Genomic DNA, 13,977 nt, shown 5'->3' with positions numbered 1-13,977 from the left:
TACAGTTATATGCAACAGTATTCAAGTTAATTCGTATGTTTCATGTCGAACGGAAATGACTCCGTCGTATTCGTTCTGCTTCTAAATATGTCAGTTGTGCGAAAAGATTCCAGAAGAATTCCCACTGAAAAATGTCGACATTGGGCCACGGTCAGGGTTCCGGTCACGCGACCCTGATTCCGCGTCTACGCGATTTCACGCTCGCGACACAAACCCACTACCGGATTTTCTCATCTTTTTGTCGACCCGCGGTTAATTGCATGGAAAACTTGTTAATGTCTTCGTCGTCGTTTCATTTTTATACGATGAAAACGAATAATTATGCGAGAAATATATATCGTTCCTGCGATATAACAGCTTATACCGGTATAAAAAGCGCGATCGGAAAAGAATGACATGTGCTATCAAGATATCGAAACAAAATCTTGTTCTTCAAATAGAAGATATATGGTTATATAATAATTAATTAAGAAAAGAAAAAGAATTTACATCTAAATTTAATTATTTTGCGGAAATAGAATTATTATCCCTATTCGCGTGTATTTTGAAAATATTCTGTAGTTAGAAATGTAGAAAATTCTACATTCGTCGATTCATTAAAAAAGATACATTTTACATACAACTATTTACAGATTTAATTATACAGTAAAACAGAATATCTAAATATAGATGATAGATTAGAATGATCGGTTCAGAATATTCTTCCACTTTTGTTATTCGTCTGGTTTGATAAACATTTAAATTCAAATTGTTGCGCAACAAATTTGTGATTTCGCCTTCGTGGCCATGTTCTGCTTCGTCGATATAAAGAGCGACCTGGAGACCTCGAATCCCTCTCGTCAAAAGAGAATCATCCGCTTCCCGTGCTCTGGCGATTCGTGTGTGAAAAACGTGCGCCGGAGCTTCTCCTTCGCGGTACCTACGCAATCTCTGACCTATAAAGGGCAGCAACATATATGCAGCTGACAAACCGCACGCCACAAAGTGTTCGACTCCGCAGACATCTCTGATAAGCGATAAATGTACAAAGATATTACACGCATGCACTAAACTATATCGTTTTATCTTTTCGTTATTAGACATACTGTAATAATTGAAATTTATATCACCATTTTACTTCTACGCATCTCAACACATTTGTAATTATAACGTTATATTTCTGAGAGATGTTATAACATTGACAGCGTTGAAAAGTCAACTTTATCCGGCCATGCGTACGACCCAAAATATTCTCTCGAGTCAACATATCGACGCAAAACAACGCGTTGCGTCACTCGCAGAAAAGGGGAAGTGTCGTTAACGTGCCTACGTAAAATCGAATCGAAGAACGTCCATTTTCCTCGACACAATTTCCGCTACCCCCGTGAATGGCAACGTGCTCGCCGTCAAGAAGGTAAATACGAAGAAGGTGACACCATCAGAGTCTAGAGAGTGACCCAACGATGAAAAAACCGATGGAAGAGAGTGGGATCTTGGAGTAAAATGGAGTGGGGCTCAGTCACGAAGTCTCACGCCTTCCACCAGTTCTCAGTCCAAAGACGAACGCACTGGCGAGTAGTGCTTCGCTGCTTCGCTCGAGATCACCCGTGCGTGCGTGTGTGTGTATGTGTGTGTGAGGGTGTACGTGTACGCGCGCGCGCGTGCGCGAGCGTAAAACGGTGAATATACAACTCCCAACAACGATGTTTCAATGTCGATCTTGAAGTCACGTTTGCATCGCTCTTTTTTGAACCATTAGTCGTTCGCATACGAGACATTGGTCACTCGAATGCATCGAGTCGATAGTCGAATGAGAGCAGACTGCGCCATTTTCGCCGATTCCACGCAAGGAACCTCGATGAGACTCACCGGTCCTGGTACAGTGGTTCACGCGGCTGACGCCTATAGCCGCGCCTCCGAATTCCACAAACACCAACACACGACCTACGAAGATAGTCGTTAAAATCCTCGCCGCCGGGTATCATTCGGCTATTTTCTCCGTTTAAAAGTGTTTGCGTCGAGCTGGCCGCGCGAGTGTATGCATGTACCGGGTGTGCGTGTATGACAGCAGGTACACGTGGAGGTGCATTGGTGAGGGACTTGGTGTGCGACGCCACTGCGCCGCATACCAGTGAGGCTCCGGCTCCGGTAACGAGGAGAGGAATAGAAAAGCCTAGAGCGAATTGAAAGGAAACGACAGAGACGGAGAACGAGGAAGGGGGACGTGTAGAAGATAGAAGGACAAAGGGAAGGAAAGCGAAGAAGAGACGGAAAGATAGAGTTGGACAGAGACAACGAGAGAAAAGAAAAAGAGAAAGAGAGAGAGAGAGAGAGAGAGAGAGAGAGAGCAAAGGGAGTTCGATACTGGTAGGGGGACTCGCAAGAAGGCGGCCATAATGGCTTGACGCGATCTCGAGCGAGCGGCTACAGCTGCTGCGAAATATCCGCACCGTCGAGTTCCTCTCGCCGTTGCTGCGCGCAGCATATTTTGCAACATCGTGCTGCGAACACATCGTATATGCGGCCTCTGTCTGCCTTTTGAAAGCAGCGGATTACTACGTAATCGGTTGCGGGGAGTGTTACCGTGCGGAGTCTCGTGTTGTTCGCTGCCGTGAACGTGTCGCATGCCTCGCGTACACTCAATAAGTTTCTGAGTCACGTCCGCGACTCGGCAACGCGCGTGAGAAGGAATTCGCCAGTTGGTAATTAACGTTCGGGAAGATTCCTATCTTTGGATGTCGTTGCCACCATTGAGAAGATCGATGCTTATCGTGAGACCAACGTATCTCGCATTGAAATCTCCGAAAAGTTTCTCCATTCAAAGTAGCTCTGCTTCATCACATAACTTCTGCATATCAATGCGCGTTTGAGTTACATAAAATAATTTGTTGAACAAGCTTCTTGCCGAAGTTTCATATACCAGAGTCAAACGAATTTTGTAACATATACATGTAATTTCTAAGACGGATTATTAATACAGTAGATTTTCATCATAATTTTTTTATCGCGGAATTGACTTCTAAATTAATTACGAGTCGAATTAAAGATGAGGGGAGCTAATCACGATACAGCGACACCGTATTGTCGATGCAGAGTACTCTATCTAGGTAGCTCGGTACCTCACGCGAGCAAAGAGGGACTTCTGGGCGTCCAAGAACCTTTAAGAGAGCTTTATCCGGAGCAAGGTGCGCTGGGCGCACGCGGAATCGATTCTTGGCTAAGCGTTTGGAGCAACGGTTTATTGTTGGAGAACGTCGATGAACATCGTAAGAAGGTTACGCGGTTTTTCCCTATCGAAGCGCTTCATTACTGCGCCGCAGTCAGACATGTCAAAGGTGGAAACAGCGATTCGTCCAGTACGCGGTTCCTGCCGTTGGATTCGCCGTTTGCGCGAACACCCAGCGCCAATCATCCGCCCTTGTTTGCCGCCGTATTACGAAGAACGACCGGCATCAAGGTCCTCGAATGTCACGCGTTTATCTGCAAGCGAGACATGGCGGCCAACGCCCTAGTAAGGTGTTGCTTTCACGCTTACGCCGACAGTAGCTACGCAAAAGGCTTGGAGCCGTCGTCGGCGACGACTAACGGAGTCACCACGGGTCATCAACAATCAAACAACAGTCTATACCATACTTTAGGCGGCTCGAGCACCACTCTAGACAGTCCTCAAGCGACTCGTTTAGATACGACGTCGACCGACGATCTAAGCTTGTATAACGGCGACGAGAATCATAAGGTCTGGGCGAGGGGTCGCGATGAAGTCGACGCTCTTTATCAGGAACAAGGCACCCTGCGAAGTACCAAGGGATCCAGGCCGCGCCAATTGGTCGCTCCCCCGCCGCCACCACCACCGCCACCTCCTCCCGTGCAACCGTTATTGCTGGAGGAATCCTCCTCTTCCTCTGCGCGACGGAAAGCTAATAAGAAATTGAAGAAAATGAAGACTCGTTCGTTGCATGATGATGCATTGCAGCAGCATCAACAGCAGCAGCAGCAATTTCTTCATCATCAGCTCCATCAAGGCGTATATGCCAATGGCCACGGGCATCACACTCTAGGTCATCCCATCAGGCAACAACACTACCACCCTCATCCTCTACCACCTAGTAGTCGATCCGTCGCCGGTACGCTGGCTAGACCGACACCAGTCCTTTTGGTACCAGCAGCTACCTTGCCGCGCAAGAGTCATCATCATCCGCGTTTGAGACCGATTCCGGCTGCGGCACCTATAGTACCGATCTACGCGCCTTTACCGGTAGTACCATCGTCCGCAGCACCGGCAGCGGCCATTTATCCGGCAGGCACGTATGGCACTGCCGGAAACAGAGGCAGAAGACACCCGGAGACAGATAACTCGACCTTAAGCACGTCCAAAAGATTAGCTGCCTCTCACGCCGATCTTACCGCGCCGGAAATCGCCCGGCAAGCGGACAGTCCGGAGAATGAATCTCGCTTTGGTACTGGCATATATCGGAGGAAGGGTCATCTGAACGAAAGAGCCTTTTCTTACAGCATCCGTGCCGAACATCGGAGCAGGAGTCACGGTAGCCTGGCCTCCTTGGGTTTTAATGCCCAGAACGGCAATGCAGTGCCGAAAGAGGAGAAGAAGGATCGTGAGATCGCTCAGCTGGTCGCCGGATTGAGCCTCAATGAAGGATCAGAGCGGACGCAGGCTTCGAATTCGAGGGGAGGATACCCTCATCATCATCAACAGCAGCAGCAGCAGATACAGCCGCTGCCTAGACCGAGACCCCGTTAGATTTATTACTTGAGACTGACTTGGTTTAATGTCAAGTTGTCTGATAATTTTTAAGTGATTCAGAGCGACTTTTAAATATATTTCAGAAAACGAAAAAACACCATTAAGATCATAAGGATAGCGTTCTTAGCCTTGACATGAAATTGACATGTGTGTTTACCTTGTTAAATGCCTCTATTAGATAATTGATCGTCGTGAATTTAATTGATTATATTCTGCTAACCTTCTATTGTTAAAATGCTCAAAATAGACGAATATGACGCATTTGAGTGTCTACCTAAATAACTCTTATTAATTACAAAAATATAATTAATAATTGTATAATCATAAAAATTCTCTCTTCTTGAGAATACTTTCTCTTCTCTCATTTACTGATGATGCTGCTGCTGTTGGACGATTGTTCGACAATAAATCTCACTTTTTCCGATCGATCGCGTTGATGTAAGAGCGATTTTGTTTGGATTAACAAACATCTCCTTGCAGCTTACTTTTCCAAGCGTGACACTAGTGTACAACGATTTTCTGTTCTGTCATCGTGTGAAAAAAGATTGCAACGCAAAAAGTTGAAATTCCGATATTCCATAGCAAAGTTCATCTAACGGTATTATATCAACGGACGTACTTCAAATTGTGCCTCTTAAATAACAATACCGATTTTGAAGATAAAAAATACTGTAAAAGTTTTTTTTTTTTATTATGATTATCTTTAATGTCTGACTATATTTTAAATGTGCTTGAAAAATTTTATTAAACCAGATTAATGTTCGATGTAAAAAGAAAAATCGGTGAAGCGTCTCTCAGATCACACGATGACATAATATCTCGAGAAACGCAGCGACCTTCCTATCGCGCAAACTTACTAATTAGACTGTAATTAGTGTCGCCTTACGAATGAGACAGTTCTGCTGTCTGAAGTTCATTATGTGAGAGTGCGAAGCGTGCAGTAGACTGCTATATAATATTTTCTTCGTGAAAATAAATCGAAAGATTTACGAAAAGATATTTTTATGTCGCCGGTATTAAGTTATTTTCTTGGACATTTTGATACATTCATATCATGATACAATTATACCAAAAAAAGTTTCAATCGCATTTTAATTTTCACTTTGTCATATATAATTAACTAAAGCATTTTACTTCTTTATAAATAGTATATAATTTTAACTAAATATAATATAATCTTATTGATTGTGCGTATAATATTTCATATAATTTGAGAAAAAAGTATAAGTCAAGTAAGATGTTACATGAAGAACAGATCAAAGTCTGATCGGAGGTTCCGATATTTATATCCGCGAGAAAGATACGCGAGTCACATATATCACATGACGACCGAGAGAAATGTCCTCGGTTATGACATTTTGCGGCCGACACGCTTGCTGAAGTAACATATCGTAACATATTGGCATTAATGTCGTAGGTAAAGATTTAAACGCGAAAAGAATCTCGTCGATACTGGTTCTGAGACGTGAATCTTCACAACGCTTGAAAGAATTTAAAAAGTCACCACACGCACATATAAATATATTCGTATGTTTATTACCGTATGTTTGACAACTTGTTTCTAGTATTGTCGATGAAAGAATTATACGCGGCCTTTGAAAAGTTGAAGCAAATTACTTTGCGAAAACATGTTTTTGAAGACAAAAGATAACTATGACGTATTATTAAGGACATTAATTCTTGATACTGACACAAATGCGCTTACCGATTAAAAATACCTAATGCGCCGAGATGCTTTCGTATACACGTCAGAAGATCTTAATCATTCAGTCGCTACGTTATAATTAACACTTTCATTTCAATCGGCTTGTGCTGCGATTATGGTATATAAATTTACGAATCCTTGAAACTCCGAATATTCTAATTTTGCCAACGTCACGGTTTTAGTTTCTTCGGTTTAAAATATCGTTTAAAAATATAAATGACGCGCTGCGAATATTCTGAATAATTCATATGCATGTTATTCAATGAATAGTCTAGTCAGAAAGTACGTAAAAACGATTATCCATCATTATGCAACTAGTACATAGCATTCAAATGCTGTTCAGAAAAGCGTTTCTTCTTTGATCAGTACGTCACCAAGCGCGTCGATTATGAACGATAAAAAAAGGTTTCACCTTTCGCCGCAAGTTTCTCCGAGCGGTATAATGGTAGGCGCTACGCAGAAAAATATCGACAAAGAATGTACAAACGAAAAAATTAATAATTAAAATCAGTAAGTTTCGTAACTTTTTGAAGAGATTAAAAATGTGTATTTAAAATCGGATTGGAAATAACTTTAATAATATATTTGCGACATTTCTCTCTTTCATAAGCGATAAAAAAACAGTAGAAACGAAAATAATCTTATGTAAATCACCTTTGAGCTTTCAACGAATGCATTGCATATATAATCGACACATTTTTCTCGTTCCGAGTTAGCATTTGATTGAAAAAATGATATTTATGTATAGATTCAGAATTATAATCAACGATGCAGCTTATAAAAGGTGGCATTGTCGCTATTTAAACGACGCCTGCCTTCGAACAGAAAGTCGCAACGACACGTAGGCATCGTTAATGCGTCATCGCTGACTTGTTTACGGCGGAAGTATTATGCAAATCGGAAAATTGCAGGCAGCGTTTCTTTTATAGCCTATATTGCCGGAGAAAAAGACCGTAAGTCATATTCCTGATTACGTGCTTAACGAGCGATTAAGTATCACCAGATTAAATTAACAGTTAATTATCCGACGATCAATTATCTAACTATAAGAAAGGCATTTAAAAATTTAAAGGCGACAATCGCTTGGAAACAAATATGAATTCCATATCACTGATTATTATCGCGCATGCCGGTTGTACACAAACGCGCGCGCGAAGAATGCACACTTTATTAGTCACCTGACTATCGTTACCACGTTGTTTCCTCGCCAAGGTTGCTACGCGGTTATAACATAATTCTCTCACAATCAGTTTTTTTTTTTTTTTTTTTTTTTTTTTTTTTTTTTTTTTTTTTATCGCGCTCTTCCCAGACCTCCGAGTAACTTTGTGACGCTTGATAAAAATGTACGTTGTCTATGGCGAGGACCATTATATTGTTATAGCTACTGTAGTTGCTGAAGTAGAAAGTGAGTATAAAATATTTATGAACCGACCGCACATCTCGTAAGTGTCAAGCGTATTCAAGTATAGATACGAGTATATAGATCACATTTCTACATAAAAATATTTATTCATTTTATTAAAAATGCATTGAATTCAGCGAACAGAAAAAAGGTCTAATAAAATATAAAATGTTTTATTGAAATTTTTCAACGAGTTTCACGTACGAACGATAGAATTTTAAAACAAATTTCGTCGCTGGACATCACGCTTGCTCGGACACGAGACGCGTTATTTCACTTACGGTGCATTATATGCACTATGCACGCGAATCTTTCCATCGTTGTCGTCGTCGTTGACTACATTCCGTTCCTCCGTATAATTTTCAGGGTTAACCGCAAACGTCGTACGCGATACTCTAGTTTCAGAATTGCAACAAACAACCGGTAGAATGCAAATCACCTTGATTGGCGGCTCAAATGGAGCGCGCTCTTTCCTACGATATATAAAAATGCTTTTTAATCATTTTATTATTTCCGAACGAGTCGAAAGTCGCATTTAAAAGCTTAGGCAACATTCTCCAAGAAAATCTGCGCTCTGGATGTTTCGTGTATATGAGAAAAACTACTGAATTATTAGACTGTAACATATTTAAAAAGAAGAAAAAAGAAATGCGTCGGTGAAAGAAGCTTAAAATTGATTCGTCACATGAGACAAGAAACTTTGTCTTGTTAGAATGGAAAATAATAAGATTAAAAGTGAAAGATATTTTCAAATGTTGCATCGATAGGTAATGTACCATAATAGTAATTATTGAAATTTTTGATGGAAAAAGAAGTACTAAAAAAATCCCGACAAAAAGATCAAAAAAACATAAAGATGTCTAAAAGATGATGCGACGTTTTTTGGAAACATGTGCTATTTTGGGATTTCACAATTTTTCTTCATTCTTGATAGAAGAAAAAGTTTGACATTTCCAAATAAGCTTCCAAGCTAGGAATATATCATTATTCGTGTATTCCAGCGTTGTACTCGCCGGAATATAGCCATTGTACTTATATATATATAGAATAATAATAAACCTCTTGTAAGAAACAATTTATACTTCCTAATTATAACTCGTAATATTAATATATACAAGGCGCTATAAATAGTATAAATACTATCAATATTATCGTAGATACAGTTATAGCCCCAGATAACGTAACCGTAAAGTTATCTGTGTCGATTTATCGCTCCGTATATTCGGACAATCATCATCAACCGTCTTCCATAAAGTCGATTCTAGATGCGCTCGTTTGCCAAATTATCAAGTCGAACTAATGTACCGAATGCCGATGTAATAACATATTAACCGTGTGTGACAATATATATAAAATTTATTCTCTATCTATCATTTGATAAACGAATGGCTTACAATGAGGAGAACATACAAGTATTGTAACAAATAAAAAAAAATGATATATTTTGACCAAAAAAAAACACGCACAGTCGACAGACTGAAAATAATGAATTAATTTTTTTCATTCTCATTATTTTAATCTCTTTTCGTCGTATTATTGTCCACAATGCGTATTCTACTTCATCGTGTGTTTAGATTTTAAAATAATACGCGCGTGACAAACGGCATTACCAGTCGATCGCGTAAGAGAGGACACGTAGCGGTACACGAGCGTGTCCGAGGAATAGTACATCGTTCTTCTCTTTGCTTCTTATCGCCCTTCCGCCGATTGTTGGCCGAGTACAACTTCCGGAAGAACGATGCTAAGTTAAGGGGGACGAAACGCATTTGAAAGAATGCTAATGGCATCCGGATGTCGGCGTGCTACTCCACGACCTTGCAGCTTTTCACAGTGAAATGAAAAATTGCATAGTTGCTTCGTGCGATGAAGTAAAGATCATCATTTCTCTCTCACTCGACGATTCATATTGATGTTTACGTAATATATATGAAATGCGCGCGTGCGTGATTATGAGTACACACAGAAACCAACAGTCTATTTAAAGACGATTGCGCCGCGCTTTCATAAGACGCCTGTCACATTAATTTTATTAACCCTCGCGTCTGAGACGAGCACTGATAGGAATGTGCCATCGAGAATGCGAAAGAAGACTCATTATGTTTATAACTGCGTACGATACGCACACGCGGGACACGGCGAATGACAAAGAATGAGGATGCATTATCTCCTCCGCTGGAGAAAATGCGAGAATACATGACATTGCGTAAGCCGCGCTTTTCCTTCGCGACGAAAATGCGCCGTATGATTTGTGCACGCGTACACTTAGATTAATGTCATAAGCAAAAAAAAAATACGCATGTGAATATAATGTACGCGCGTTTTATCGCAACATAAATAAATATCATTAATTGAAAAAAATTAATCCGTCGATCAATCGCTGAATATTTTACATCAATTCCGCTCGCAATTCTACAATACATCCGTGTCAATCATCCCTCATTTGAATCTGTGATTCAACTCGATCAACATACGAAAAAGAATAGAGCGTAAAATTATGTAAATTAATAAGATCAACGATCTTACGATCGTATTTCATCTTTTCTTTATTTCGGCAGGAATAAATAATATATTCAAAGTTTTCGCGCGAATTTTATAGGAGAAAAAGCATAATAAAGGCGATATTTTGTTTCAGCTACAGCTGCATAATTTCATTACTTGTATATCGCTTCGAATTTTATTATTGGCCATTTAATATTGCACTCGATGGCCTTCACAAATCATTGTTTAGTTGGCAATAGTATATGACCTTAACATACTTAAATTCCTGCGATAACCTAGCGAGCTCGAACTAAAAGCTCGAATTAGAAGAGTTAGAAGATAGTTTTATAATTTACAGTTAGTCGCGTACGATCGTACGAGCATACGAACGTAAAGAAATCGGGTCAGAGACGAAATTGATTTTTAATAATCTATCGCATGCTCATACAATCCCCCGGATCGCCGACCAATTATTAGAGAGACTAATATCTCGTACAAAATTAATTCGTAACGGTGCTGGTGCCGATATAACGGACGATCGTTTAGCGCGCAATGGCCGACGTAATATGTACTATCACCTATGCACGGCAATTACAACATCGATGCAATTAATTTCTAGGATCGCTACCTATATCTAGTCGCGTAATAATACTATTTATATCTTTATCTCTGTCATTCCTAAATATTGCGCAAAATATTAACACAAAGAAACAGAAATTTTGTTCTTTTATATAAATTTACTTAATTTATACGTTTCTTTTGCTATTCGATAATTATCTTCGCGAATTTGCACTTTGTCGTCTCTCGTTGCTTGGTGACAATGGGTCTATCGAACGTTCCTTTTCGAAGGAAGCAGACTGTGTAATTGCATCGAGCATACCGCGGCGGCTGTGGCCACGAATCTGGAGTAACCGCAACGCGCGAATAAGGTTGCGAAAGTACGGGAGAGACACGATGGGAGGAGAGAGATTCGGAGCAAGTGCATATAAGAGGAAGTCGAGAATACGCGTGGTTAACGAGCACGAGAGATACATACAGAGGACCATCGGTCATGTTGTATACTTGTAATGATACGGCGAAAATTAATACGCGGTCCGCGCCGTGGCCGAAATAATGTCCGGTGTGGCCCTGCCCTAAAAAAGCCGAGACCTAATTTACGAGATAAAAGTATTACGCGAGAAGAAGAAACGAGATACACTTTGTTACGTTATTCACCGACAGATGTCGACGGTTATATCGCTTGGAAACAGCATATTTGGTGACTTTAATGAGCGACGTGCGCGCTTGACCGTGGCCAGTTGCGATTATAAATATTTGTTGTCGGAAGATAAAAAAATTAAAGTATTATATCCTATACGCTTTTAATCTTGAAATATATAAAACGCTACAATTTATATATTCATTAAAAATACCTATCTTTTAAAACAATGCTTCATAATTTGAGGCTTCAAGGGATGTACATGTTTATTTTTTTGATTTTCGATAGCACACAAAAATACTTTTTTATTTTTAATGCTTCAAATACTTTCTATTTCAAACGTAGATGCTTGAATGCAGTTTCGATGCTTTATACGAAGAAGTAACACGCGATTATGAGCTATGAGTGGTTTCAAAATTAGCTAACGGAGAAGCGGCATTTAAACGCGGAACTCGACGCCTAGGGAGAGACGCGCGAGGTAACAGCTGCGAATCCTGCCTGCGTGACAAATTGATAGCCGCCGATACTTCCGGTCCGAGTCATCGCCGAGACATCCGGCAGGTTTACACACAGTGCTTAAGATTTAAATCGTTGGCATAAAAGATAAATAAATAATATCAGTGTATGGTACAGTAGACATATTCGACAATTACAAGAGTAATTTAATAATTAATAATATTTTCTTTACTGCACGTGAACAAAAATTAATCAATTTATATTAATTATAAAAATGTCAGGCAATTAATATCTTCTCCTTCAAATTATTATTGTAGCTTATCTTTTTTTCGAAAAACAAATGGTTCTAATAAATACTTGACCGATTCGACATGCCAGTTCGCGATATATGCATAGGTATGGTAAGAAATAAAATGCAGAACAATCGATTTTTGATCAAATAGTGGTGCAAAATTGCATTACTCCAATCGCCACAGAATTATTTGATTAAAGTACAGTACTCGCTGTGATTTTCAAAAGATGAACAACAGATGCGAGATTGCCTTCATGAGAGATTGGCTTACCGCTAAGGCAAAATATTGTACGGCTATGAAGCGTATGCCACCTGCTGTTGACTGAACGATACCTACGAGAAGCCCGTAATCGTTTGCGATGCATAAGACCGATAGTTATTATGCTAGTTCTATCTATAACGGATTTCCATCGATCTTGACGGAAACATCGTATGGCTCATTTTGCAAATTTTCTGCTTGAAGGATACGTCGCGTCTCTCCGTCTCTCTCTAATCTAATGTAAACAGTTATAATTGTTTTTTCATGTTTTATAATATTCCATATTGTATAATATTCATACAATTAACCTACTAGGCAGAATCATTGCAACATTTTTACATATAAATGTAATTTATATTATAATATTATAACATATAATAAAAAAATATATGTTATAATAATTTAACCGGTACGGTAAACATGTTTGATGCAGAAAAATGTATCTTTTTGCTTAAAAAAACGGCACGACCGTCAATGTACGCGAGCGCTTTAGCAACAGCCTATAATTTTGTAATACGGGTAAAACGAAGATAATGCACAGCTTAAGCGCACGGTATCTCTAAAGTTCGACTTTCTCACCATTAGCCATAAATTAATGGCAATGTACTCGTTTACGAGCGCTGCTGCAACGACTAACAATATACAAACGAAAGTAAATTGCCACAGAAATTAATTGTAGCGAGGTGTAAGGCTCTATTCTCTAGATAAACGATTCTAATAATTTTTATAAGCACGTTCGCGAAGATTTATTGTTATCGACGATCTTGCTATAATCGTGTAGTTATTTAACATTCATTCAGCATATTTAATACCGTTACATAAACGCGATTCATTAATTTTGAAAATAATGTCAATGAAATTGCGTAGAAAAAACGGTAAATTTTACGAAGCAAAGTGGCTCGAAAACGATTTACTAAATTGTTATTGCTTTCATTATTCATTCCCATGGGACGAAAATTCAAATCTTTCGATCAGAAAAAAAAATTATCTCGACAGAGATATGCAAATAGAATATCGCGAGCTAGGTGCCTCAAAGGAGGTAAAGAGGAGACGAACGTAGGAGCGAAGAGGCAGTCGTGGAAGAATTAGACAAAGAGGGAATACGTACAGCCTCTGTATAGTTGGAATAACAGTACATCTCACGTTGATGCGGGGGGCTGCCCGGCGAACGCCATCGAAGAAGTGCGGTACCGTTACCGGTTACGACGTTACCGCGTATAGCGAATACTGGCTTGCCAATGTCGGTGGTAATCGGTGGATCGAGACGACGCCATACGGTCCACCCGATCGCTCTCATCGATTCGATTGCGTCTCTCTACCCTTCTCTCATTCTCTTTCTCTCTCTCTCTCTCTCTATATATATATATATATATATGTATATATCGTTTTTCCATTTTCAGTACCAATCCTCTTATCGGTTTTCTTGATTTCGGTAATCCACCTTGG

General features: G+C 39.8%; 2 protein-coding genes across 3 annotated transcripts in view; both read left to right on the top strand.

Moving 5' to 3' along the window:
• Positions 1-13,977, top strand: part of LOC138938443 (uncharacterized) — a 355,984-nt gene that overhangs the window by 24,113 nt on the left and 317,894 nt on the right. The gene's annotated exons all lie outside the window — the stretch shown is intronic.
• Positions 1,546-10,210, top strand: LOC138938099 (uncharacterized). Its single transcript, XM_070304851.1, has one exon. The coding sequence runs from the start codon at positions 3,026-3,028 to the stop codon at positions 4,736-4,738; it is 1,713 nt and encodes a 570-aa protein (XP_070160952.1). The 5' UTR covers positions 1,546-3,025; the 3' UTR covers positions 4,739-10,210.

The sequence above is a fragment of the Polyergus mexicanus genome, unplaced genomic scaffold (assembly GCF_030449975.1).
Source record: "Polyergus mexicanus isolate NDT 795.1 unplaced genomic scaffold, iyPolMexi1.0 SCAF_12, whole genome shotgun sequence".
Taxonomy (NCBI): domain Eukaryota; kingdom Metazoa; phylum Arthropoda; class Insecta; order Hymenoptera; family Formicidae; genus Polyergus; species Polyergus mexicanus.
This window is presented reverse-complemented; position numbering and strand designations above follow the sequence as displayed.